This window comes from Muntiacus reevesi, chromosome 3 (genome assembly GCF_963930625.1).
Source record: "Muntiacus reevesi chromosome 3, mMunRee1.1, whole genome shotgun sequence".
NCBI lineage: Eukaryota > Metazoa > Chordata > Mammalia > Artiodactyla > Cervidae > Muntiacus > Muntiacus reevesi.
In genome coordinates, this window is record NC_089251.1 from 210442911 (window position 1) to 210470512 (window position 27602).

The 27602-nt window shown below is 37.3% G+C and overlaps 2 protein-coding genes and 1 pseudogene across 3 annotated transcripts in view; 1 reads left to right on the forward strand and 2 right to left on the reverse strand.

The window, feature by feature from the left end:
* Positions 1 to 26596, forward strand: part of RAB3GAP1 (RAB3 GTPase activating protein catalytic subunit 1) — a 95928-nt gene extending 69332 nt beyond the window's left edge. For both annotated transcript variants that reach the window (XM_065931445.1, XM_065931446.1), the window contains exons 18-24: positions 11150 to 11287; positions 14729 to 14956; positions 20250 to 20346; positions 20444 to 20547; positions 20671 to 20786; positions 22245 to 22347; positions 25716 to 26596. In XM_065931445.1, coding sequence (XP_065787517.1) covers positions 11150 to 11287; positions 14729 to 14956; positions 20250 to 20346; positions 20444 to 20547; positions 20671 to 20786; positions 22245 to 22347; positions 25716 to 25952 — 1023 coding nt within the window. In that variant the 3' untranslated portion in view covers positions 25953 to 26596. The remainder of the gene's footprint in view (positions 1 to 11149; positions 11288 to 14728; positions 14957 to 20249; positions 20347 to 20443; positions 20548 to 20670; positions 20787 to 22244; positions 22348 to 25715) is intronic.
* On the reverse strand, positions 3472 to 3871 carry LOC136162933 (small ubiquitin-related modifier 1-like). Its single transcript, XM_065927368.1, has 2 exons — positions 3864 to 3871; positions 3472 to 3773 (listed from the first exon to the last, which is right to left on the reverse strand). The coding sequence occupies exons 1-2, from the start codon at positions 3869 to 3871 to the stop codon at positions 3488 to 3490; spliced, it is 294 nt and encodes a 97-aa protein (XP_065783440.1). The 3' UTR covers positions 3472 to 3487.
* On the reverse strand, positions 3993 to 4805 carry LOC136163408 (ATP synthase subunit d, mitochondrial-like; annotated as a pseudogene).
* Positions 26597 to 27602: the final 1006 nt, after the last annotated feature.

Here is a 27602-nt window from a genome sequence, read left to right on the forward strand (position 1 = left end):
GAGAAATGGAATTTCTAGATAAATATATAAGATATAAAATTCCACTTCAAAAGGGCTGTACCTATTTTATACCCCATCATTGATGAGTACAGGAATAAGGGAATACTGCCATCTCCCCAACTTTCTTTTCACACTTCCTTCCTTCCTTTCATAAATATGTGTTGAGTACCTAGTATATGCCAGCCACTGTCTTGGGACTATAAGATTTTAGTAGCAAAATTATATAGTACATTTCTTGAGCTTGTGTTACTTGTATTCATATTTTATTTAATTTTTTATAAAAATCTGACATTATGAGTCATAAAAGCTTTTGCCAATATGATGGGCAGAAGTGGTATCTCAATGTTTTAGATTGTATTTCCCTGATTTTTGGTGAAACTTAGTGTCTTTTTAATATGTTTACAGCTATCCTTTCCTGTAAGGATAGCTTGCATTCCATTTTTCTTTTAGGTTGATGGTCTATTCTTACTGATTTATATGAGTCCTTTATATTTTAAATATAAATCATCTGTTATATACATTGTATATATTTTCTCTTAGTTATTTTAAAAACTTGTCTATTTACTTACCTATTGAGTTATAAATTATAACTAAAGTGCACAAAATTCAAGTGCATAGTTTGAATTTTTTCATATTTGGAGACCCATTAAAGTGCCACTCATATCAAGATACAGAAAATTCTCATCATCCTAGAATAGAAATGATCAATAGAACTTTCTTTGAAGATGAACATGAGTATTTTGTGCTCTCCAGTACTATAGCCATTATCTATATGTAGCTATTGAATACTTGAAATGTGGCTAGTGCAACTGAGAAACTGAATTTTTTATTTAATATAATTTCCTAAAATTTTAATAGCCAGATGTACTGAATACCATAGCCTAGTATTGCCCTCCAGGTTAACTGTTTTTCTAACTTTTATCAACATTGGTTAGTTCTATCAGTTTTTTAATATCATCAATGAAATCATACTTTGCTTGCTCTTTGTGTATAAATGGAATTGTGTACACTTGTGCATTTTTAACTACCATCTGTGAGATTCATCCACGTCATTACATGAATCAATATTTGTGCATATTTTATTACTTTTATAGTATTCTATGAATATGCCACTCAATTCTTACAGTATATTGCTTATCCATTCACCTGTTGGCTTCCCTGGTGGTTCAGTCGATAAAGAGTCTGCCTGCAATGTGGGTGACCTGGGTTTGATCCCTGGGTTGGGAAGAACCCCTGGAGAAGGAAATGGCAACCCATTCCAGAATTGTTGCCTGGAGAATTCCATGGACAGAGGAGTCCATGGGGTCACAAAGAGTCGGACATGACTGAGTGACTAGCTTTCACTATTTTCATTCACCTGTTGATGGAATTTGAGTTGTTTATAGTTAGAGTCATTATAAATAAATGAACACTCTTATAAGTTGAATATTTCTTTTGGCTATATTCTTAAGAGTAGAATTGTTGGGTCATGTGGTAGTAATATGTTTGAACTTTAGTAGATCTGGATAAACAGTCTCCCAAAGTGGTTGAATTAATTTCTATTCCCTCCAACAATACAAAATAATTGTGGTTTATGCCACATAATCACTTATAATTGGTTTGTCAGGGGTCCCAGCACCCCTCCCAGTTTTGATGATATGCTGGGAGGACTTATAGGACTCAGCTTATAATCATGCTCACAGCTGTAACTAAATACAGGAAAGGGATGCAAAAAAAAAAATCAGAAAAAAGGAAATGGCACATGGGACAAATTTCAGAGGATATCAAGCACAAGCTTCCAAGAGTCTCCTTGCAGTATAGTCAAACAAGATGCACTTAACTCCAGCAGTTGGTTGTGACCACACGTAAATGTTGTCTACTAGGGAAACTTGTCAGGGCTCAGTGGTCAGGGTTTTTATTGGGGCTGGTAACATGGCACCTTCCCTAGCATGTGCCAAAATTCCAGATTCCCAAAAGGAAAGTAGATGTTTGGCATAAACTGTATTGTGTGTACAAAATTTAGGCATGTTGTTGTTGTTTAGTCTCTAAATCATGTCTGACTGTTTAGTGACCCCATGGATTGTGGCCCACCAGGCTCCTCTCTCCATGTGATATCTCAGGCAAGAATACTGGAATGAGTTGCCATTTCTTTCTCCAGGGGATCTTCCCAACCCAGGGATCAAACTGAGGTCTCCTGTGTCTTCTGCATTGCAGGAGGATTCTTTACCACGGAGCCACCAGGCATAATGAACTGTTTTTATCAGTTCTGAATATGGTGGGATTCTGCCAAAATCCGTGTTCCCAGAATCCAACCAAGCCTGCCAACTTTGCAGACAGGCCTTTCTGAGGAGAGTAATCTGAGGCCTGCTATGTTAACTCTTCTCTGCACCCATTTTTTTTTTTAAGGTGTTTTGTGATCCTTTAATGAAAGGAGATATATGCAATACATTTTTTCCTTATTAAACAACTGTATGGAATTCACTAAAGAAATACCTCAACCACAAACACATAGAAAGGATAAAATAAAAGGAAATAAGTTATGGCACATAATTAATAAACAAAAGAAGATCTATTATTAATATTAGACATAGTATTTTAACACAAAGCAATATTTTAGATCGTTTACTACATAATATAAACAGAATCACAGTTTAATAGATATGCAAGAAGAAATAATAAAACAAAAATCATAGCATGTGATTATAATATCCCCTTTTTATTTTTTTAAACTTTGAAGGATAATTTTTTTACTATGTTGTTATTTTTATTTTTTTATGGTTTTTACAAATATTTTGTTTATTTAAATGAAACTGGTACAGACACGGTCCATTTAAAACCCATATCCCAGGCCAAAAAGTACAAATAAAGTCAAAAAGAACAGTGTTCTGTTGTATACACTTCTGCATGAATAACTTTAACTGCTGATGAAAATTAGATCTTTTCTGGGATCTTCTGACAAGATTTTTCTTTCATCTTAAAATGCTTTCTCTTCAGTGAAGCCATCTTTGGAGTTAGTCATTATTCTCTGTCATTTTGACTCCAACTGGATATTCCTCTTCTTTTGGCCCAGACACTCAGATTTTAAAAGTAGCTTCAAGTTAGGGAAAGGTCATTTTCCACAGTTCTGTTTTCTGAAAAACTTCCATCTCCCACTGAAATTCATAGTCAGGAGTGAAGCAATCACATGCTAGAACTTCAGGGCCAATTGGGAATTCATTAGGAACACTTGCATTAGTCAGTCTTATTTATCACAAGCCTGTAAATGCAGTCCTGGAAAAGGGAGGATCTTTATGTACACCTGTAATTTTTTAAAAGGAGAGAGTGATATGAAGGGGGCCAAGGTTTGATCACCAAAAATCAGCATGATGAAAAGAAACAATAATGAATAATGGGCACTAAAATATGAATTACCAGATGTTTTAAAGAGATAGGGTGCCAGTTTTCAATTCTGTTTTGAACACCACATTACAAAAGAACTACTAAAGGGAAAGAAAAAAAACAAGAATATCTAAACCGTTGAATGACCCCCCGTTTGTTCCTGATAATCTTCAATTACATCTTCTTCCTCCATTCCCAGTTCTTTTGGAGTGTGATTATCAGCAATTCTCTGACCTTCAAAGAGAAACCTGAGTGAATTCATGGGAACTCTCTGTCTTTGACAGTATGATTCTTTGAGTTTCTTGAGATGTGTTGTCATTTTCACTTTGAAGTGAATCTCACTGCTATCCTGTCCAATGACTCTGAGTTTAATATATTCTCCTTTCTTCTTATCCCACAAGTCCTTGAAGGTTTTGCTTTCTATTCAGACATGGTGACGGTGGCTTCCCCTGGGGTCTCCGCACACCAGTGGCCTTGGGTAGGTAGAACCTCACTCTGGGGTTTACAAATCCATCTTTCTACCGGACAGCACAACACTACGGCTGGAGGGACTTCTTCTACGCCTTCCCTATGTTATTATTTTTAATGTACACAGTGTATAATTCAAGGGCCAGAGCTTTCTCCCAGACTCAAGTTTATAAATTCTCAATTGACTTGTGAGGCCAGTAGGAGTACTTCTTCTTGTCTAATTTGGTTTCTGGAGAGACTTCATTCAAGTCCTCAGTGGTCATCTGATCAAATGGAATTATGTTCTTCATCTTCTCCAACTCTTTCTTATATTCCTGAATCCTGGTCTTTGGGAGAGACAAAAACTCAGCACAGTTTTTCACATCTTCTTTTCTTCAGCCTCCACCTGGGCAGTATATTTATCCTCTGGTATAGGAACCTTTGGGCTTCCTTGGTATCTCAGCTGGTAAAGAATCTGCCTGCAATGCAAGAGACCCTGGTTCAATTCCTGGATCAGGAAGATCTCCTGGAGAAGGGATCGGCTACCCACTTCAGTATTCTTGGGCTTCCCTTGTGGCTCAGTGGGTAAAGAGTCCACATGCAATTCTGGAGACCTGAGTTCGATCCCTGGGTTGGGAAGCTCCCCTGGAGGAGGGCATGGCGTCTCCAGTATTCTTGCCTGGAGAATCCCCATGGACAGAGGAGTCAGGCAGGCTACAATCCATGGGGTTGCAAAGAGCTGGACTGAGAACTAAGCACAGTGGAGGAACCTTTAGGGCATTAAACGTCTCAAAAGTCATCACCAAGCTGGCTTTGGCCACATTTGCCTTGTAGTAAGCCCAGTCAATGGCAGGTGGCTTCTCAGGCAGAGTAGCCAGCCTGGAAGTGAGGGTCTTATTCCAGGACTTCAAGGAGTTAGCCACAGTCTTCTGGTTTTGGGGGATGATCTCCCCGAAAGCTATCTAGTCAGTGGCTTTTAGAGCAAGTTTCCATCCAGCCATCTTAAGAACCTTCACCAACCCCAGGTGGCCCCCTAATTGGAGGATAATTGCTTCACAATATTGTGTTAGTTTCTGCCATGTATCAGCGTGAATCAGCCATAGGTATACATAGTTCTGCTCCCTTCTCTGTACTCTTCATAATTTCAGTCATTTTAATTTTTGCCTTTCTGGTGGTGGTTTGGTACTATCTCATGTTTTCATTTCTCTGATGAATAATAATACTGAATATATTTTCATATATTTATTGCCCATTTGGATATTTTCCTGGTGAAGTGCCTGTTCAAGACCTTTACCTATTTTTCAAAAGTTGTCTTTTTTCTCATTGCTTTATAGGAATTCTTCACATATTTTCAGTATGAATCCTTAGTTATATGTATATATGTATGTGTGTGTGTGTGTATATATGTAACAATTTCTCCTAGTCTGTGCATTGCTTATTCACTTTCTTAATGATGCTTTTTGTTGAACAGACATTCTTAATAAAGTCTGATCTACCAATATTTTTCTAATGTAGATACTGCTTTTGTGTCCCATTAAGACCAACCTAGACAGCATATTAAAAAGCAGAGACATTACTTTGCCAACAAAGGTCCATATAGTCAAGGCTATGGTTTTTCCAGTGGTCATGTATGGATTTGAGAGTTGTACTGTAAAGAAAGCTGAGCACAGAAGAATTGATGCTTTTGAACTATGGTGTTGGAGAAGACTCTTGAGAGTCCCTTGGACTGCGAGGAGATCCAACCAGTCCATCCTAAAGGAGATCAGTCCTGGGTGTTCATTGGAAGCTGAACTTCCAACAAAGATGTTGAAGCTGAAACTCCCAATACTTTGGCCACCTGATGCGAAGAGCTGACTCATTTGAAAAGACCCTGATGCTGGGAAAGATTGAGGGCAGGAGGACAAGGGGACAACAGAGGATGAGATGGTTGGATGGCATCACCGACTCAATGGACATGGGTTTGGGTGGACTCTGGGAGTTGGTGATGGACAGGGAGGCCTGGCGTGCTGTAGTTCATGGGGTCACAAAGAGTCGGACATGACTGAGCAACTGAACTGAAGAAGTGAACTACCCTGAGGTCCTGGAGATACTCTCTTGTGTTTTCTCCTGGAAGGTTTATGGTTTTGCCCTTCGTATTTATGTTTGTGATCCATCTTAGATTGACTGTGCTTGGTGTGAGGAAGAGGTTAAGATTCTCTTTTTCTGTAAGGATGTACAGTTGTTTTCCACCACCATTATTCAGAAAAGACCTACCTTTTTCCATGGAGTGGCAGTGATGTTTTTGTTGTAAATCATGTGACTGTATGTGTGTTGGTTTATTTCTGGAATGTTCTGTTCTGTTAGTCCCTTTGTTTATCCTTGTGTCAGTAATGTACTGTTCTTATTACTATAGCTTTATGAAAATCTTTCTGTCTTGTAGTATGATTTTTCTGACTTTGTTCTTCAAGATTATCTTGGCTATTTTCATTTTTATGTAAATTTGGGGAACTGTCAGTTTCCACATACAAAATTATCCTGCTGAGATTTTAATTTATTTGTCAAATTAGATTTAGCATTGCATTGAATTGGAGAGAATTCACATCTTAATATTGAGTCTCATAACCACAAAATGTCTTTCATTTTATTTATTTTTTCTTTTACTTTCCCTCATCAGTGTTTTTTAGTTTTTATTTAAAAAAGATTTATTTGACTGTGTCAAGTCTTTGTTGTAGTACGCAGATCTTCGTGGCTTCATGCAGGATCTTTCATTGTGTCACATGGACTCCCTAGTTGCAGCCTGTGGGCTCTTTGGTAGTAGCATGCAGACTCCAGTGTGTGGGCTCAGTAGTTGTCTGACAGACTTAGTTGCTCCGCAGCATGTGGGATCTTAGTTCCCTGACCAGGGATCAAACCTGTGTCCCCTGCGTTGCCAGTCAGATTCTTAACCACTGAAGCCATCCGGGAAGTCTCTGCTTTTTAGTTTTTAATATAGAGGCTTTTGTATATCTTTTATTAGATTTATGTCACAGTGTTTGTGAGTTCTCAAATAATGTAAATGATGTTTTTAAATTTAATTTAAAAATTTTTCCCTGATATATAGCAATAGTTGATTGCTATATATTGCCTTTGAATCTAGCAATCTTATTACATTCACTTATTTCTAGTAGTTTGTAGATTAGAGTTTTCTATATACACAGTCATGTTGTCTGTTAATATAGACAATGTGAATTATGGTTTTCTGACCTGTACACTTTTTGATTCTCTTTCATGTCTTATTGCACTGGCTAGGACCTCAGGTACAGTGTTGAATAATGGAGATCCTCCTCTTAATTTCAGAATGAAATCATGTGATAATCTTTGAGTGTATGTGATGTATGTATCATTTATTTTATGAAGGAGATTTCTGTTCCTAGTTTCTGAGAGTTTATATCATAAACAGGTGTTGTATTTTATCAAATGTTTTATGATATTGAAATAATCATAAAATCATTGAGTTTTAAATGAAATAGTGTATGATAAGTGAATGATACCATGTTTAATTCAAAATAACCACTAAATTTTTAGCTATTATTTTCCGAGAGCTTTTTCTTATATAAGACATAAGAGACTAGTATTGCTTCCCAGGATGCAAGGGTTTACTTAAAAGTTTTTGTGACTAGTTTTCGTATTCTGAAATGGATTGATCACTTGTAATAATTGGGTAGTGGGATATTGGGATGTTTGTTTGATAATCTGGAACATGGATTCTGTTAACTTTATTTCCTTGCTCATATTGTTTCCTATGAGCTGGCTGTTAGTTACATTAATTTTGTTTGTTTGACAGGCCTAATCTTTTTGCTTCTTTATATGTTTTAAAAGTGAATTATGTTTTAGATATTTCATCACTAACATTTAGTATTAATAAATGGAAAAAAAACTTAAAAAAAACATTTAGTATTAGGACAGAAATATTCTAATACTGGAAACCAAGTACTTATTTTTTCTAATTTTGTTAGGGTGCATGCATTTGGCATTGAGGTCTTGTGGCACAGACTGAGGTTTTAGAGTCTAGCAGAACTAGATTTATAGCCTGGCACCACCAATTATTATTACTAGAATATGCTAGTACAAGCTATATTCTTTTCTGAGCCTTGTTTATCTCTTAAAAAATACATTAGTTTTCATTTTCTAGAATTTTATATAAATTTTATATAATTACAGTAACTTTTTTGTGTGTGGGAAGTCTTTGAGCATAATTATTTTGAGATTCATGTATGTTGTGGAGAATCTTTTGAAGCAGGAGTTCTTAGGTAGTGGATTAGAACCAAACTAATAGCTCTCAAAGTCAGCATCAGATAGATATCCTACATTCTCTTTAGTTTGCCACTTTGATGACATTGGGCAAGACACTGTCTCCACTCTGTTTCACTGCATGTTAAATGCCCAGTTCACTTCTCAGTGATGAGATCATGTACATGAGAAATCTTTGGGTACATCCAGATGTGGTACATGTAAGAATTATAGTCCTGGGCTTCCCTGGTGGTTAAGAATCCACCTTGCAATGCAAGGGACACCAGATTGGTGCCTGGCCTGGTTAGGATCCCACATGCCACGTGGCCACAAGTATTGAGCCCTGGCTCTAGAGCTGCAAGCTGCAACTACTGAAACCCATGTGCCTAGGGCCTGTGCTGTGCAACAAGAGAGGCCCCTGCAATGAGAAGCCAGGGCACCGCAACTAAGAGTAACTACCGCTCACTGTAACTGGAGAAAGCCCACGCGCAGCATCGAAGACCCAGCACAGCCAGAAAAAAATAAGTCTAAAAAAAAAAAAAAAGGATGAAGTATAATCTTCGTGCTACTTGCCACTTGTATTCCTCTTGATCATGTTTTTCACTTACATTTCGTCTGAGTTCCCAGGTGGGAGGGGTAGTCGGTACCTCTTTCAGTCTCTTCCTTTCCTTCGGGAGGAGGCGAAAGGACAGTGAAAAGTAGTTTCTTTTCATGGAAATAATGAGGGAGTCTGCTCTTGAGTATATTGCTTCATTGGAGATTCTTGTAACTTTTGAATTTGACTGAGGAATTTTTATTATCATAGGGAAAGTAGAGTAAAAAGCTTATGATACAACCTAAGTATTTTGTCTGTAATTGCAAACATTTATTGAGTTTGTTTTCGAGTCTGTTCTTTACAGCAGTGGATCACGTAAAATTGGGGTAATTGCTCAAGGTAACAGAGCTGGGATTCAAACACAGGCATGATGCTTCTAGAGCCCGAGCTCTTAACCACTCTGTCATGCTGCCTTACCAGTTATTCAGTTCAGTTCAGTTCAGTCGCTCAGTCGTGTCCGACTCTTTATGACCCCATGAATTGCAGCATGCCAAGCCTCCCTGTCTATCACCGACTCCCGGAGTTTACTCAAACCCATGTCCATCAAGTCGGTGATGCCATCCAACCATCTCATCCTCTGTCGTCCCCTTCTCCTCCTGCCCCCAATCCTTCCCAGCATCAGGGTCTTTTCCAATGAGTACTCAACCCCAAGTGTCAGTGACCTTAAAAGTGATGTATGTTCATTGTAGAGACAACAAAACAAAAGCTCACAATTCCATAATACAGAGGCAATCACTGTTAAAGTACTTCCTTCCCCTTTTTCCCTGTATCTAACCATTTCCCTGTTACTGTACATTCAGATTCTTTGAATTTTCATGCTGTTATAAATGATGCTACAGTGGTATTTCTAGAAGTGGAATTATTGGATCAGAGGGCATGATCATAAATGCTTGTCATGGATTGGTGGCCAGATTGTCGTCCAGGAAGATTTATATTCTCTCCAACAGTATTTGAAAGTGCCCCTGTAAGGTTGTTTCAAAAAATGAGAATGATACAAGGAAAAAAATTACTTTCTTCTGTTTGTTGCTGTGTTTTGAATGCTATACCTTTGCATTTCTTCTACTTTATTTCTGAAAGATATCTGTGAAAATTATTTATCTCTGTGGCAGAGGTTCTCAACTGGGAACTGTGTTTGGCCTCCCAGGGGTATTTGGCAAGGTCTGGGAACACTTTTGATTGTCAAGAGGTGGAGTGGTAATACAGGCAGTAGAGGTACTACTACAACAGGCAGGAGCAGAGATATGCTGCTAAACATCCTACAACGCATAGAAGAGGCTTCACAACAGACAATTATCCAGTCTAAAATGTCGGTAGTATGAGACTGAGATAAAAACTAGCTTTATAGTAAGCTCCTGAAATCTAGAAGGAATCTTTTTATTGACAAGGCACTGCTGCTGGGTCTTATCCTATTATTTAAGAATAAAAGAGTTCATGGTTTTCTGGTTTTAACAACAAAGCAGGCAAGATTTGTTTGGTTATTGTGTGACTTGTTAAGTTCTTCATATTTCAAATATAAAATCGAATGGAATCAGTTCTCAGAGAACTTTCCTCAACCCCTTTGAGCAGTTTTGAAATGTTTCTGTCACTCTCTTAATGATTCTACAGTTGTTTCTTCCTTTAGAGTTGCCTTAGCTGCTGTTTTATTTGGGGTTACCATTAAAATATAGAATGTCTGTGATTCCCAAAGTAAAAAAAAACAAACTTCTTGTGGGAACTGATAATTTCAACGTGTTTGGAACCTAAACTCAATGCAACTCCTCCAACATAAAACACAGTTATTTAGGGGCTTTTACTTGGCGTTCAGTTCATTTGCCTTTATTTTCATACATATATCAATTTTCTTCTCTCACTAGTTGTAATAAAAACCTTGTTGCAAGTAATAATGACATTCATAAAAATATTTAGGATTTCATTTCTTTATCATTGTTGTTACTCAATTACTTAGTCATGTCCGACTCTTTGCAACCCCATAAACTGCAGCATGCCAGACTTCCCTGTCCTTCACTGTCTCCTGGAGTTTGCTCAGACTCATGTCCATTGAGTCGATGATACCATCCAACCATCTCATCCTCTATCACCCCCTTCTCCTCCTGCCCTCAGTCTTTCCCAGCATCAGCGTCTTTTCCAGTGAGTCAGCTCTTCACATCAGGTGACCAAATTATTGGAGCTTCAGCATCAGTCCTTCCAAAGAATATTCAGGGTTGATTTCCTTTAAGATATCATTAGTAGGGAGGAAGATGTTCAGTGCATCCAGATCCTCTCAAGAGGAAACATGATGATCTTATCTGTTGGGGAGGGGAACACTGAAAGTCATGTTTATTCTTATTAACTTGTTACTTTTTTGTGTAGGTTCCAAAAAACTTGAGAATTTCTTTGAATTCTTTTAAATACATATCTTGTGACTGCTAGAGCTGAAACAGTTGTTGTCTTTGTTCTATTTTTATAGTTCTGCTTTCTCTAAAAAAAAGCTATTCATGAGCTTTGTCCTTTTGTGCTCTGCAGGAACCAGCACCTATGACAGAAGATCTGCTCGAAGAACAGTCGGAGGTTCTAGCTAAATTGGGTACATCGGCAGAAGGGGCTCACCTCCGGGCGCGCATGCAAAGTGCGTGTCTGCTCTCAGATATGGAGTCTTTTAAGGTGGGTCACACTGTCAGAGCTCGGGAGTCTGTTTTGAGCTATTCTGGGATGAAGCTGTGAAAGTCACTCTATAAAGTGGTGTGAAGGCCCGAATGTCTTTTTTTCCTTAAATGTTTTGATTTCATTAGTAGTTACAACACCCTGCCTCCATCCCCTAAAGGTCACAGTCAAGCTTGCTTCTTGAATTTGAAAAAGAAAAGAACAATCTTTAAATAATAGTTGAAAGTTGAGAACTGAATCATTTCTTTATGTGTATTAGGCTGTCTTCTTCCTTTGTGTCAGTCAGTTTAATGTAAGGCTTTTAGGAACCCCTTCGGATTTAACATAGGCTGGTTCGTTCAACAAACCTTTGATTGCCTACTTTGTGACGGGCACTGTGATTAGGTAATTAAGTATAATGTTTATCCTCAATTATAGTCTGTTGAGGTTGTGGGAGGGGATATGTAAATAATTATTAAGTGATGAATTCTCTTAGGAAATCAAGGTCAAAAAGGTGACTGACTCTACTGAGTGGGAATCATGGAAAGTTTCTCAAGAGTCAGCTTTTAGGATGTGTAGGTATTTGCTACATGGAGAAGAGTATTTTAGGCTTAGATATAGGCCTGTATCTAGGACAGAGGATTCAGAGTGGTGACACTTAAACCCAGGGATAAAAAGAGTCTTGTTGAATTACTTTCTCTTGAAAGCAGAGGTACATCCACATACATTAAAAAGAAAACAGTGGGTAGTTCAGTGGGCCATAGGGCTTCCCTTTCCTGCTGCTGATCTTCTGAACTGTCTCTCATGCCCAGACTTTCCTCCTTAACCTACTGATACCTACGATGGCCTCCATCTCTTCATTCCATAGCCTCTCTTAGTACTGCTTTTGTGCTATGTAGACCAGATTAAGTTTGTTATTTGAATGTAAACACTCAGTGAAAACCTATGCCACTTGCATCTTGCCTGCTAACAAAGTTAAGTGACAGTAAAAGGGAGCCTTTTTATTCCCTGCTTGTTTACCCCATCATTCCTAAGAGAAGAAGTCTTTAGTAAACCTCTTGAGAGCTGCAAGTTTTCCTTGGAGATTAGAAAGATACAGAAAATCTTTGAGTTTCACTATGAGACAAGAAAGAGATGTGTTGCTTTAAAACAGATAGTCGGTACAGTGGGTAAAGAGAAGCCAGTTGACTGACAGGGCCCGTGTTAAGTCACAAAGGTAGAGAAGGGCATCGGCTTAGGGTTGGCACAGTAGGAAGTACTGGCTCCACCGCAGCTGCGTTTAACCCAGCCGTTGCCTGCCTTAACAGTCGTCTGTCCCTGTCCTGCTGTGGTGTCCTGTAGGAGCATGTGCAGGGGGCATTCCCAACTGGGACTGTAGATGCTTTTTCCCGTAGAAACGTGTTTGCCTCTTGTGGTAAGCTGCTGTATAATTCCCTTAACACCGTGCTTCAACAAAACTGTGGCTCATTAGACTCTTTTGGACTGACCTGGGTAATGTACAAGTCTCTTAGAGTGTTTTAACCAGAAAATAGATTGTATGTCAAATAACCAACTTACACATCTGCCCACCCCTATGTGGGAGTCAGATAACATATTTAAGGAAATACGTAGTCACTCTAAAGATGGTATGGTTCCCTTTCCCTTTTTGTATAGGGGTGTACTGGGGCCATGGGAGGTCCCCAGAGCTTTGGATAAATGCTGATATGTAGCTGAGGCGCTTACACGGCACAATTCCAGAGGGACAGGGCCTATTCTAGAGCATGCCCTTGAAATAGATACCTGTAAGAGAAGAAGGAAGATAAGCCGTGGCTGAAGTGAATGTTGACAGCCAGAAGGAAGAATTCTAGTGTGAAATATCTTCCTTTAATACATTCTGTAGTACAGAGTTCTTTCTGGATTGATTTCTTTTTAAGGTTCACTCTTTTCACTCAAGGCTTAGGTTCACTGTCTTCACTCAAGGCCTGTCTCTTTATTTTCCTGAGATGTATTCATGTGGGTGTGGTGTTGACTGGTTAATATCCAATCTTATACATGAATTCTGATTCATGCAGTAATCTTGACCCATTGCATTTCACAGCAGTTTTTTGTTGCCATGATGCCATAGCTCTTAGAAGTTGATGATGTTGACTGTCAGTTAAGAACCCTCCTCTGATTCCTCACCCCTTTGAGGGCTTCCTAGATTGGTGGGCATGAGTATATTGATAGCCAATAAGCTCAATAAGGAGAAATTGGCAGTTTTGTTCTTTAAATTTAAGACTATCCATTCTTATATTGGTTTTCATTTTGGTCTAAGGTTAATTTGAAAAGAAAGAAAATGACTTTCTGCTTAGCACTTTTTAGCAATGCCTACATAGCTGTTTCAGGCAAGTAAATACAGTGTTCATAGCAGGATGACTGTATTGTGGTAGAGAATTGTAACCAGAAAGGAATGTGTTTAATGTGTGTACCCTTTGAGTACTAAAGGAATGACACTTATGCCCCTCCTTAGTACTCTGCTAATACATTACTGGGCTTCCCTTGAGGCTCAATGGTAAAGAATCTGCCTGCAATGCTGGAGACATGGGTTCGATCCCTGGGTGTGGAAGATCCCCTGGAGAAGGAAATGGTAACCCACTCCAGTATTCTTGCCTGGGAAATCCCATGGACAGAGGAGCCTAATGGGCTACACAGTCCATGAGGTCACAAAGAGTCACACACGACTAAACAACAACAACGGTGCGTTACTGGGCACTGGTAAAAAGACCTCCATGTCTCACTGCTCACACTGTGAAGCCTCTCCCTCTTTTTTCAAGCTTGGATGTAGAATTGCTTAAAAAATTTTGGCATGCATCATTGTTAATTCTATAGAGTTAGCCACTAAATAAAGGTTTAATTAGTTTGGTTTCAGAAGCCTGAAAAACAGTAACTTGAATTCCAATTCCTTAATAGCACAAAAGCAGTTTATGTGATGGTAATTTGTTATATAAGGCACAAGAATTTGATGGCTGAATAGAACATTTTCGAGGTTAGCTGATGTTTATTGCAGTACCAGTATTGACTTATTGAGGGAAAAAAGCAAAACTTTTCCATCATTGAGTTATTATTCTGATCATGTTGTGTATTATTTAATTTACTTGACTTGAGCCTATTGATGCTTTTCTAAGTATTGAGTAGTTATTGCACTGTAATTTTAAACTAACTTATATAACTTACAGTCTGAGATTTATTTTCTCTTTACATCAGATTTTTATTTCCAAATTCATCAAATGAAAATGTTTTCTTTTTCTATAAAATGGAGGCAAGAAAAACAAAGCACTTCGGTGCTTTAACATATGATGTGATTTAATGGTGACATCCAAACTCAAGTCATGTACTAAATTTTGTGAAGATTAGTCTTTTTATGAAAATAAAAGTACGATTTTGAAAACAGGTTTATCAGTAACTGTTGATTTTTGATTCTGCTGAATTTTTTGTCTACTTTAGGCAGCTAATCCAGGTTGTTTTCTGGAAGATTTTGTGAGGTGGTACTCACCTCGGGATTATATTGAAGAGGAAGTGGTTGATGAAAAGGGCAACATGATTCTGAAAGGAGAACTGAGTGCCCGAATGAAGATTCCAAGCAATATGTGGGTAGAGGCCTGGGAAACAGCTAAGCCAATTCCTGCTAGAAGGCAGAGGAGACTCTTTGATGACACACGGGAAGCAGAAAAGGTAACTGAGGTTTGGGTATCTAACGTGATTGCTAATTATTATCCTAGTATTTTAAAAACTGTGACAAGATACGAGAGCTTTGAACATACTTGAGAAACAAAGCTTTGAAATGTTATGAACCTTTTATATATCTAATATTCACATTTAAGGTTTTAGAACTGGTTACAAACAGGCCAAAGAATAAGACCTGCATATTTTACATAAAATGCTCATTCTTGGACCATCAGCATATGTCAAAAACCTTAAAAATGATCATGTCCTCTGACCTAGCAGTTCTGCTGCCAAAAAAATGTATTAAGGAAATAATAGGAGAACTATATAAAGATCAGTATGCAACAGTGATGTTCAAGATGTTTTTTAGTGAAAAAATAGATACAACCAAAGTTTCAAAAAATAGAGCATTGTTTAATAAATTATGGTATAATCATTTAGTAGACTACTTTGGGTCTAGAGAGTATGGATAGAGAGTCTTAAGAAGAGGTGAGAAGGGATACAGAAGACTTAGATGTAGCACAGTCACCCCAGAAAGACTGTTCCTAACACTGAGTGCCAAAATACTCAACACGGGTGGGGCTGGGCAGTTCACAGCACTGGCTCTAGGGACGTAAGGAGGGCGGGAAGTGGGCACCAGAGACTCTCCTCTGCCTCAGGAAGGACCGGGTAAGTAGGTGGAAATGACATGCCCCTAAGAGGTAAAGCAATGATGGGAAAGAAGGAAATGAGGGGAACATTAAAGATTCTGTAGAAGAAGAAGCGATATATATCAGCCTCCTTCATCTCCCACTATCGATTAAAGAAACTATGCAAAGAGGGCCCTTTCAAACTATGACATGACCAGTAGTAGTAAAGAGCAAACCACATCTTTATAAAACTACTGTAAAAAAGTGTGAATTGGATCATTTCAGCTAATGAAAATATTTCCCAGAAAATTGACCACAAAGCAGAATAAAATTGTAACATAATAGTCTAATCTGAATCAGATATTTTCATAGAAGCATGGGAGGGTGTGAAAAATCATGTTTAATCAGAAATAATAAAAACAAAGAGCCACATGGATCCAAAAACCCCACAGAAAAATGAAACTACTGCTAATTTAACTCAGGACAGAAGTAGAAGGAAAAAACAACCATATCAAAAATAAAGACTAAATTACATAGTACCTGCAGAAGAATAGGTTCATATTTAAATTTAATAAAGGCATTGAGGAAGAGCATTAAAATAACTGAGAGAAAGAAAATGAGATAAAGGAGTAAAAAGGATTAGAGAGAAAGTAGTAAAACTGAAAGATAGGAAAAGTAGAAATAACACTCATTTTTATCAGAGTCCTTGAAGCAGAAAAATCAAAACACTGGAACAGAACTAAATACTTAAAATTATAATCTAAGAAAACTTCCTGAAAATGAAAGAAAGTCTGAATTTATATATTAAAAATGCTCATTGGATGCAGGGGAAAATTGATTAGGTGTAGTGAACTCCAAATTTTATCACTGTAGTATTACTAGACCTTAAATATTAAAAAAAAAATTCTCAGACCTTGCAGGCAAAACATGAAAATAATTTACAAGGGCAAGAGAATTAGACAGTTGTCAAATTTTTCAGTAGCACAGCAGTGTGGGGCAGAGTTTTCAAGAAATATAAGCAAAAAATACAAATTAAATATTTTACATTCCACCAAGATGTCAAAGTAATCAAGGTTATGAAAAATGTTTTCTCTATGCTTTTGCACATAGAACTGTATACATAGGCCCTTCCTGAGAAATCCACTACAGCCGCCCTGTCCAGTAGAGCTTTCTGCAGTGTTCAGAATGGTCATGGCTTTGCTGTGCAAATTGTAGCCCCTGGCTACACGTGGCTTTAATGAGCTCTTGAAATGTGACTAGTAGCATAGGAACTGAATTTTTAAATGGCTCTGTATGGCAGGTGGCTGCCTTATTGAACAGCATAGAAGAGAAGAATAAATTTAACCAAGAGGATGACTAGGGAAACTGGCAAAGGGCTAACGGTGAGCATTTCATTTATTTAATTTTAGAGCTAAAACTAAAATTAGATGGGTTCATGGGTAGAAGAAGAATATGTAAAAATTGTATATTAGGACAAAATAGAATGCATCTAAAAAAGTTGCGATAGAAAAAGAGGAAGAGGAAAGTAGAATGCAGTCATTGACTGTTACATAGATAATAGGTAGTAATCAAAGGATACTATTTAAAATTATCAGACCATAATTTTATAAAGGAAAGATATAAAGTTCATAAAATAAAGATATAAAGGAATTAAGGGCAGCAGAAAAGGTAATATCGCAAGAATGAAAATATGAACCTCCCTAAGTACAATGGAAAAATTATTCACAAGCAAAGAACACACACCAAATAGACCAACACACATTATAAAGATCATACTGCATAGAGAGTAATTGCAATGTAAGATAGTCTTATAAAACCCATGTCTGTGCTGTAAACAAGGTATTCTGTGACTCAAAAAGTCTACAAAGTAAACAATGGACAGAGATTTACCAGGTATGAAACATTAAGAATTCAGGGATTATCATCCGGATGCCAAATAAAACAGAATCAAAGCAGAAAAGCATTACATGAGATACATAAGGATGCTTTACAGTCTAAAAATGATATTTCGCAATGAGAATATACAGTTGTCAATGTTTATGCACTGGAAAATGTAATCATTTGTATAAAACAGAAATCATGGAAGATGCACGGAGAAATAGATCAAAACACACTAATAGCAGAGTACTTTTAACACACTCCCAGTGTACGAGACAGTCAAGTAGACAAAACTAAACAAGATGATCAATAAGGTTGATCTTTTAGATACATCGCAAATACTATACCTTGATAATAGAAACAGCACTTCCTTTTCAAATACGCATGGAACATTCACCAAAAGAGATAGTATATTAGGACGCAAAGAAAACATCAGTGGATTTCATAATGGAAATAACACCAATACTCTGATTGCTGCAATAAAATTAAGGATAATGGGTTAGATTGAAAGTATTTGATCAGTGTTAATTATATTCTTAATTTTAGGAAATACAGATATTTGGAGATAGAGGGATATCCTGTATGGAACATGATCTCAAATTATTTAGGAAAAAAATGTTTATATATTGTATGGACCTACATAGGAGGAGAGATGCATATGATAAAAAAGAGATGAGGTAAAAGGAAATGAGTGCAGACAAAGGATGTACAAATATTTTGTATTCTTGGAAATTTGTTTTCTGTAAGTTAAGGAAAATAATATTTGTAATAGTGTTAACAAGGATGTTCAGTAGTGGGAACTCGTATTACTGTATGTAAGAATGAAAATCTGTTCAAATACTTAGTAAAATAAGTTGGAATATGATTTCAGTATTTGAAAAATAATAATTTGGCATTGTTTGTTTTTAGATCAATACCCTGAAGAAATTCCTCTACATGTATGCCACAAACTTATGAAATAATGTGAGAGGAACGTTATTTTAATAGCAAAAAATGGGGGGTACATTTTAATATAGCAAATTATATATAGCATGTATTAATATCTATGCATCTCAGAAACAATGCTGAATGAAAGGTTACTGAGGGGCATAACTAGAAACAATCCATTTATACAGAGATTAAAACCAGACAAAACTAGAAAACACATTGTTTAGGGCTATGTACATAGGTGAGACAGCAATGAAGAAAGGAATGAGTAGTGGTTACTTGAGGGATGGAGTGCATGAGCGAGGTAGTCTTGATCAAGGCAAGCACCAGGAGGACTTGGAAAGTCCTGATATCTTCTGTTTCTTAAGCTGATTGGTGTGTAAACAAATGTTTGTGTTTTCTGTATATAAAATGCTATGTGTATTTTAAAAACATTTTTTAATTTTAAAAATATTTCAAAACATGAAGCCCTTCTAGGCAAATAATTTTTTAAAATATTATTTATTTATGTCTGTGCTAGGTCTTCCTTGCTTCAGTGGGCTTTCTCTAGTTGCGGAGTGCGAGGGCTGCTCTCCAGTTGTGTGAGGGCTTCTCATTGCAATTCCTTCTCTTGTTGCAGAGCACAAGCTCTAGGCATGCAGGCTTCAGTAGTTGTGGAGCATGGGCTTAGTTGCTCTGCGTCATGTGAGATCTTCCTGGACCTTCCAGAGATAGAACCTGTGTGCCCTGCAGTGGCAGGCGGATTCCTAACCCCTGAACTACCAGGGAAGTCCCAAGGCAAATAACTAAATCATAAATCATTAAATGACCAAAGCAAGTTTTGAAATTGTTTGTATTTTGAGCTTTTGTTAAGAAGTTGCATGCACATGTGTATCTTTGTGTTTAAATAGGCATAGAAATAAGCTTGAGAAGATAAACACAAAACTGTGTTGTTCCTTAGGAAGTAGGATTTCTCGAGAACTTCTGCATTATACTTCTTCGATTGTTTACTTTGAGATCTGTGAGCATTTTTCAGCCACAATGATGCTATATTTCTTTTGTCTTTACTGCTGTTGAATAAAGAGCTTAAAGGTAGGGACCATGTGCTACACATGCCTTCCTGTGTATTTTTTTAATCAGAAAAATAATAAATCTTCATTTTGGAGAAAACAATAAAACAACTGAAACAAACCAAAAAATTTAGAGGAACATCGCTAGCAATGTTTAGAAGTCCTAAGTGAGGAAAGCAGGTTACAAAACAGTATTTTACATACCTAATATTAGCTGACTTAGGTGGCACTAGTGGTAAAGAAAAAAAAAACAAAAAAAACTCTGCTAACGCAGGAGACATAAGAGACACGGGTTCAATCCCTGGGTTGGGAAGACCCTCTGGAGGAGGGCATGGACACCCTCTCCAGTATTCTTGCCTGGAGAATCCCATGGACAGAGGAGTCTGCTGGGCTATAGTTCATAGGGTCACATAGAGTCAGACATGACTGAAGTGACTTAGTATGCATGCAAATATATTATGTATTTTCAAAATCTTGAAAAATCCTGCAGTGAAAATGCTCCATCATTAACAGTTGTTATCTCAAGGTGGTATAATTTGCGGATGGTTTTAGTGTTCTCTGTATCAAGAAAAAAGCATTATGAGAGTATTCACCATTATTAAGGACTGAAGTTCTTAGCTGTTTCCAGTAACATTATTCTTACCTTTGGGAGTAGCAGCTACTTACCTGAAGGAGTAGGATAGGTACTAAGAGAAGAGAGCCCTTCTCCGCTCCTGTTAGAAGTGTGAATTCAGGGGACAGAGATCGTACTTCTGTAAATGGCTGCTTTCTTCTTTGGCAGCTGTCTTGATCATTTATCTCTCTTTGTGTCTCTTTCAGGTACTGCACTATCTGGCAGTCCAGAAGCCGGCAGATCTTGCTCGGCACCTGTTACCCTGTGTAATCCATGCAGCTGTACTCAAGGTAAAGGAAGAAGGTAAATGTCTTATTTGATCGGTCATTAGTTCATTTCCAAAATGAAAGTAGACTTTGCCTAACTTCTCTAATGATGGCTTTGATCTTTTTAAAAACAGAAAGTCTAGAAAACATTTCTTCAGTGAAGAAGATTATAAAGCAGATAATATCCCATTCCAGTAAAGTTTTGCACTTCCCTAATCCAGAAGACAAGAAATTGGAAGTAAGTCTGATCTTGTCAAATGTTCTTCCTAGTTGGCAGTAATTATTTAAAAATACATTTTTAAAATGCTTTGCTTTCTTTTGCCTTTTTCCAATGTATGCTTCTACCCTTTTGCACTGTTAGGAAATCATCCATCAAATTACTAATGTAGAAGCTATAATTGCCAGAGCCCGCTCACTGAAAGCCAAGTTTGGAACTGAGAAATGTGAACAAGAAGAGGAAAAGGAAGATCTTGAAAGGTAATTGCTATCTGACTAACTCATCTTTCTCTCCCATATGAAAAGCCACCACTTTCTTTAGAAAAATTTCATAGAATGTTGAGATTCCTTTGCAGTGCTCCTATATTATTTGTACCAAGTGTTGGTTAGAGACAGAGAAATATTTGTTCATTATAGGATTGCCCTCTCTTGTATTTCTGAGTACTTGCCACTTGTTTCCATTCCTCCCGCTTTAAGAACGAAGTCTTCCCAAGTCTTCTAGGAATGTCCTTGTTTGCTCTTGGAGCAGTTGCCTCTGGAAGAACTGGCTGTTCATATTCACTCTTGTTACTGGAAACTTTGCTTCCCACTCTCACTGTTCTTAACTACAGGCAGACGTGTTCTGAAACTATTTCTGCTCAACATTCCTACTTACCAGTTCTAAACAAGAGTTGTGAAATCAAATGTGCATATCCTCTGTCCCTTGTGAATATGTTTTGAAAGAGTGACCAGATGGCCTTTCCAAGATGAGGCAAATGACTGGGTCAGTCTTTTCCTCCTTCTGAGATTTGGACCATTTCGAATGGGGGCTATCAGCTCAGATCCCTGTCCATTTTTGCCTGAGATACTTGAAAGAATGATGTTGTTTTAATAGATGAGAAAGTGTTTCCAGATTAGCTACTTCACTGGCTTGAATTTGTTACAACGAAAATTTTCATCAGCCTTTCCAAGCGAAATAGCATTATTGATGTTAAATAATTAATATTATATGACAAGGCATTTGCTACAGCTTTTAACAAGTTCTTGTGTGAATATCATGTCTTGTTGAGTGAAATTTTCTCCCAGCCTTCTTTGCTCTTGAATATTCCTTCCTTTTAAATGAGGAGAATACACTTTATAATCAAAGGAAGTTTCTAAAATAGCAGTTCGAGTTAGTGAGCAGGTGGTGCGAGCTTGGTGGCTGTCTTCGGCTCTCTTAGTTCCACCACGCGTTGTCTGTGGTGTACTTGGAAGACGAATGCTTCCAGCATATAATGCACAGTTTACAATTGGGACTGTGCCCAGCAAAGCATGTTTTAAGTGCATGTGTGTGTGCGCCCGCGTGTGCACGCACACACCTCTTAAAAGAACAAAAATGAAAAACAAGGATCATTGCTTTGCTGTCTAAATTAAATGTGGTTTTTGTTGTTAAAAACATTTTAAAAAATCTTCTTTAGTATAATATTGTCTAAGCTTCTAGTCTGAAAGAGATAGACTATTTCTTCTTACACTTTGACAGAGATGGGCTTTTTGAAAAAACTTATAAAAAGAGTTGAAAGGCATGAAGATTGTCATTTGAGTTGATTTTAATTCTAGATGTTGATCTATCCTGTTAAATTTTTACTCCAGCCTTGATATAGGGTTCACCAGTATGATTTTGAGGGTTTGTCCCCAAAATTAATCAGGGAGGACTGAGCCAGTGTGAACTGAGCAGCTCCTTTCATTCCCTCTTTCTCCCAGGTTTGTGAGTTGCCTTCTGGAGCAACCTGAGGTGTTAGTCGTCGGTGCAGGCAGAGGACACGCTGGCAGGATCATTCACAAGCTGTTTGTGAATGCTCAGAGGGTATGTGAGATTCCTTCTTGACTGTGTCATGATCTCTCCAGGCCTCTGCTCAGTAAGGTACTGTTTTGATTCTCACACATGGAGCTGCTAAAAGCACTGGATTCGAACACTGAAGAAATAATGACTCTCAACAGTGACTTCTTAGTCTTTGAAATCCATCTGCTCTTTTACACATTTAAATAAAACGATAAGTTTATTTCTGAAATTTGTACCTAAATTTCAGAAGTTGGAATGGTCTGAAATTCCTTGTTAAAGAATCTGATAGGGACTTGGTTAGCAATGACCAGTGCAGTGATGTGGAAAAAATGTTTACTGATGTCAAATTAGAATAGAGTTTAGTTTTACCAATTTTAAATTCCATGTACTGCAAGTGGATTCACAACTTAGCTTGTGAAATTGCAAATCTTAACTATTTTTATAACGGTGAAAAGATCTAACTTCAAAGCTTTCCTCAGAAAGAAGAGTAAGATTCAGATTTTTAGGACAGTAGAAACAGTCTTCAGCATAGAAAAAAAGCTCAATTTGAAAACTTTTCTGTCATTACCTTTATTGATGAAAGGAAATGTTTAAAAATTATATAGTACCTTCTGACATTCTAAACTATTAAGATTTGAATTTTTTATGAGGTTGGTATTAGTTACACTCTATGTTGACGCTTTCTGTACAAATGTTTACTGGTTGTTTACTGGTTAAGAGGTGCTGGCTTTTTGCACATGAGTCTCACATTAGGACTTCTTAAAGATTCTGATAAAAGTATTTTGAAGCATAGTAAATACAGGGTGCCCCTTATGCAGTACTGTGATAACACTTAGAATGGTCCAATTTTGGAAGTGTAATTTTCACAGTCAAATAAGGAAAAGGATTTTCACGGGTTTATCCATGAAAAAGAAACTTCATAACCTCCTTTGAGTCAGTCTGGAGTGTATCTAGTTACTATATTCAAAATCGTAACCAGATATATTCATCTGAATTTTTAGCAAGAACTGAAAACTGAGATTATTTATGGGATGGCAAACTAAGGATTTCAAGTTAAAAACCAAGTATTTTATTTCCTTATAAAGTTCTAGAAAATAATAGATACTTACTTCTATTTATTATGTTTCTGACTCTGGCATGAAACAAGAATCAGGTTTGTTTTCACATCCTGTAATATCTTTGCCAGTTTACTAGCCAGAACCTTACAAATATATTTCCTTAACACCAATATGAATTTTCATCATACTGCAAAAATTCTTTTCTTAATTTTTAAAACTTGTTTGTTAAGATTTAAAAATCTAAAGTATTTAGATTTTTAATGCTAAGAGTAGAACACTCTCTCATTGTTCTAAATAGTTAAGCAAAATTATTTTCCCCAATATGGAAATAATCTCCCCCAAGATTGTAAGTAAACTCTAACTGTTGTAAACATTTGGATAATACAGAGAATTATAAAGAAAAATTAATGACCCTAAAAAATTAATCACATTAATCTCACTACCCACTGATGGTCGGTCACTGTCAACACTTAACATCTAGTATATTCAAATATATGTGAATTTTACAATATAGGATTATATTATTTGTTCTTATTTTCCACCTAATGTGATTATCTTTCTCATGGGTTATCTTTCTCATGGGTAAATATAGGACTATATCATCTTTTCACTGGGCTCATTGTATAGCTAATCTCCTTTAATGGATACTGAAATTGTACATTTATTCCACGTTATGTAATTTTCAAATATTTCAAGCTTTCAAACCTTGTAGTGAATGTTTTTACAGATTGAGCAGACTGTAATCCATATAGCAAGCACCTGGTTGGTCTGTTTTTAAACTCAGCTCTTAAATATCTGGGTAATTAATAGAAACCAGTCAAGTTTACTCATGTAATTTTTCATAATTAACTGATACTTTATATCAATTCTACTACTAAATCAAGATTTTAACATTTTTAAAGTTATAAAGTTTTACTGAAAAATTTTTATACCATAATTTTACATATTTAAAACTTTTCCTTAATATTAAGTTTTAATAAACTTTCATCATGATTACATTTATCATTGTTATATCCATATTTAAATAGAATTCTGCAAACACATCACTGATTGGATTTTGCTTTGGTCGTGCTAAATTAAGTCAGACATCTAGTCTTAAATTCATTGGGTTATCTATTTTTCAAGCCATGAGTACTCTTAAATTCATTGGGTTATCTCTTTTTCAAGCCATGAGTACTTTTTTTTAGTATTTTAATCTTCAGTGAAAGAGCTAGGTTTTTGCTGAACATTTCCTCATTAAGTGACATTCTGTACATTGCCTGTTGAGCCATCAGATGCATGAGTAGTGGAATTTGTCTGCTCAGCTGGATGGCTAGGTGTGTTGTATGTGGTGTGTTTTTGTCTTATACTCTTTTTGACAGGATCATGTTCCTTAATGTAGTGCATGCTGTCTCTGAAATAATCTTGAAATCTCTTGTCTAGCTCTTTTTAAACCATCTTGCTTGTTTCCCTTTCATCACTGTTTCTTTTCTCACCCTTCCTCAAGCTGACTGAGTCTTCTGATGAGGTAACAAAATAGACTTTGTCCCTTGTAGTTTCTTGTTCCTTCCCATTTCTCTTAACTCTTCATAAGGTCATTAAGACTAACCAACCTCCTCTTTAACAGTCTGGGTTTGGCGTACCTTTCTTGCTGGTGTTTAACATTACATTTCATATTTCCATTGCTAAAACAACTTTTTTCCTGAAATTAATGGTATCGTGGAAGAAATATAGTGATCAGAGTTAAAATAAAAACTCTAGTTGAATATGTATTTTATGCAATTTTAATGAAAAAATAGATGCCTTTAATGTTGAGAACTTCTCTTTTGTGGCCACTGCTACATTTCATGGATCTCTATCACTTCTGCATCACATTAATCATCCAGCAAACAAACCAGTGTTCTCAGTTTTAATTTGACAAGTGAAAAGAATTGAAAGAATCGATAAATATCATCTTTCCAGACTCTGGAGAGCAGCAGCTCCTTACTGGACTGAGGACAGCAGACTTGGACTTTGGTCATTGCTAGAAGAAATGTATAGAAACCAGAACAGCTCCATTTTCCCTCTTCATCAGATGTCTGAATATGGCCCTCACTTTCCACAGCAGATTGCTTGGCTGTCATTATCCTCTGTCTCTGTCACCAATTTATTTGTAATTTCTGGCTGCTCACGTAGTGTTTCAAGCTTCTTACATTTTCTGTGTTGTGATTTTTGAGCAATCATAACATAATCAATTGCATTACTGAGTAATGTAGAACATTTTTTCGTATTTATCATGCTTATTCATCTGTCCTTCAAATGATCTAAGTTTAGCATTCAGCTCGCTCTTGAATTTAGCATGTGATTCTCTTCAAGGCTGCAACCATGACTCCAGCAGAGGAGGAACTGAAGAGGATGGGCCCCCCAGAAGAGAAGAGGCAGAACTTGGCGGCAGACTTCCCTCCCCCCGCGGGCCGGGAACTCATTTTGCGCACAGCCGTGCCCCGCCCTGCTCCCTACTCCCGGGCTCTGCCTCAGCGCATGTACAGTGTTCTCACCAAAGAGGATTTCAGACTTGCAGGTGCCTTTTCATCAGATACCTCCTTCTTCTAGCTCTTCTTGAGTCCCCTCACTTGTGGCTTCGGAGACAGTGCTGACCCCTTCTGTGGGAAGGAAGCTGTGTCAGTCAGAACCTGAGAGGCCGTGAAGAGGACTTGTCCAGTTCAGTGATCGAGTCATACCAGCATCTGAGAGACTTTCTGATGGACTCCGTAGGATCTTGGTGGGGGCAGAGGAGTGGGCTTCAGCTCTTGAAAGATTTCTGCTCCAAAGAGATTGCCCTTGTTGGGGAGTCGGGGCAGGGAGGACACTAAAACAGCAGCAGTTCTCTGTACTCACTCCCTCAGGATTGCGTTCACTTCTTCTGCGTGACTATCCCACAGGCTGTTGCCCTGCATTCATAGTCTCTATAACCACTTATGTTTATTAGTATCAAGTATGCAAAGTAGAGTATCTGTTAACTCAGATTTCCAGATATTTTGGTAGTAGCTTCTACTCCCAGAATCTGTGTTTTTAGAATCCTAAATGACATTCTGTTTATTCAGTCACCCGGTGGCAATCTTCATTGCACTAATTAACTTTTGATGAGCATTTTGAATATTCTAGGAGAAAGCCTGAAATTTCACCTAGTCTGTGTTTTTCCATGTAACTGTGACTTAAATGTATTCCTTCTGATTAAAAAAAAAGTATATATTAAATGTCACTGCAAATTAGTTTTATATATCTCTTGTAAGGCTTGTTTCTCCAACTTGTTTTGTCTTCAGTGGGCTTCCCTGGTGGCTCAGTGGTAAGGAATCCGCTTGCCAAGGCAGGACACGCGGGTTCAGTCCCTGGGTCAGGAAGGTCCCCTGGAGAATAAAATGGCAACCTACTCAAATTCTTGCTTGGTGGGCTGCAGTCCTTGGGGTCGCAAAAGAGTTGGATACAACTTAGCGACTGAACAACGACAACAAGCCCTGAAAGATACACCAGGCAGGTGGTGGTTCTTTCTCTTGCTGTACAGCGTGCATTCCTTTTTTCGTAGTTACTGGACGGATACTGTATTTAATGAAGTGGAGATGAGCACATGCTAAAAATACAGCCTTGTATATAGAGATTATTATGCAGTCAGTATAATTCGGCATATGTGCTAATGTAATGAATAGAAGATAACTTCAGTGAGCTGTTTTGCTTTTGTATTTTACTTAAAATGAAGATAATTGATGGGGGATGTGTGGCACCCAGCCTAAGGATAATAGCAACCTATTTCTAGTTACGTGATGATCAAGATTTATCAAGTCTGTGTTGCTAAAATGGCCTCTGTTCAGTAATTTTAAATCTATTTAAGGTGGGCCTAAAATTCCCACCTTACTCCAAAGTTAAAAATGATTATACTGAAGCATAGGTCTTGGCTATGTAACTTAAAAGAATTAATACAACTCTGTAAGCCCTGTTACATTATTTTTTTAAAAATAAATGTAAATGTGCGTACATATATATAAGCATATATATATGTGTGTGTGTGTGTGTGTATATATATATATATTTGAAATGTGGGAGGCCATGATTGATTACCTCTGGCCTTTACAGCACTTTACTCTGAGATGCTGGACTTTGCTGCTGGGTAAACCACATACTACAGGCCTGAGGACTGAGCGCAGTACCAAGTATTAATAGAAAGCTTGTCTTTCAAGCACAGAGTTTGTCTGCTTTCTAATGAGAAAG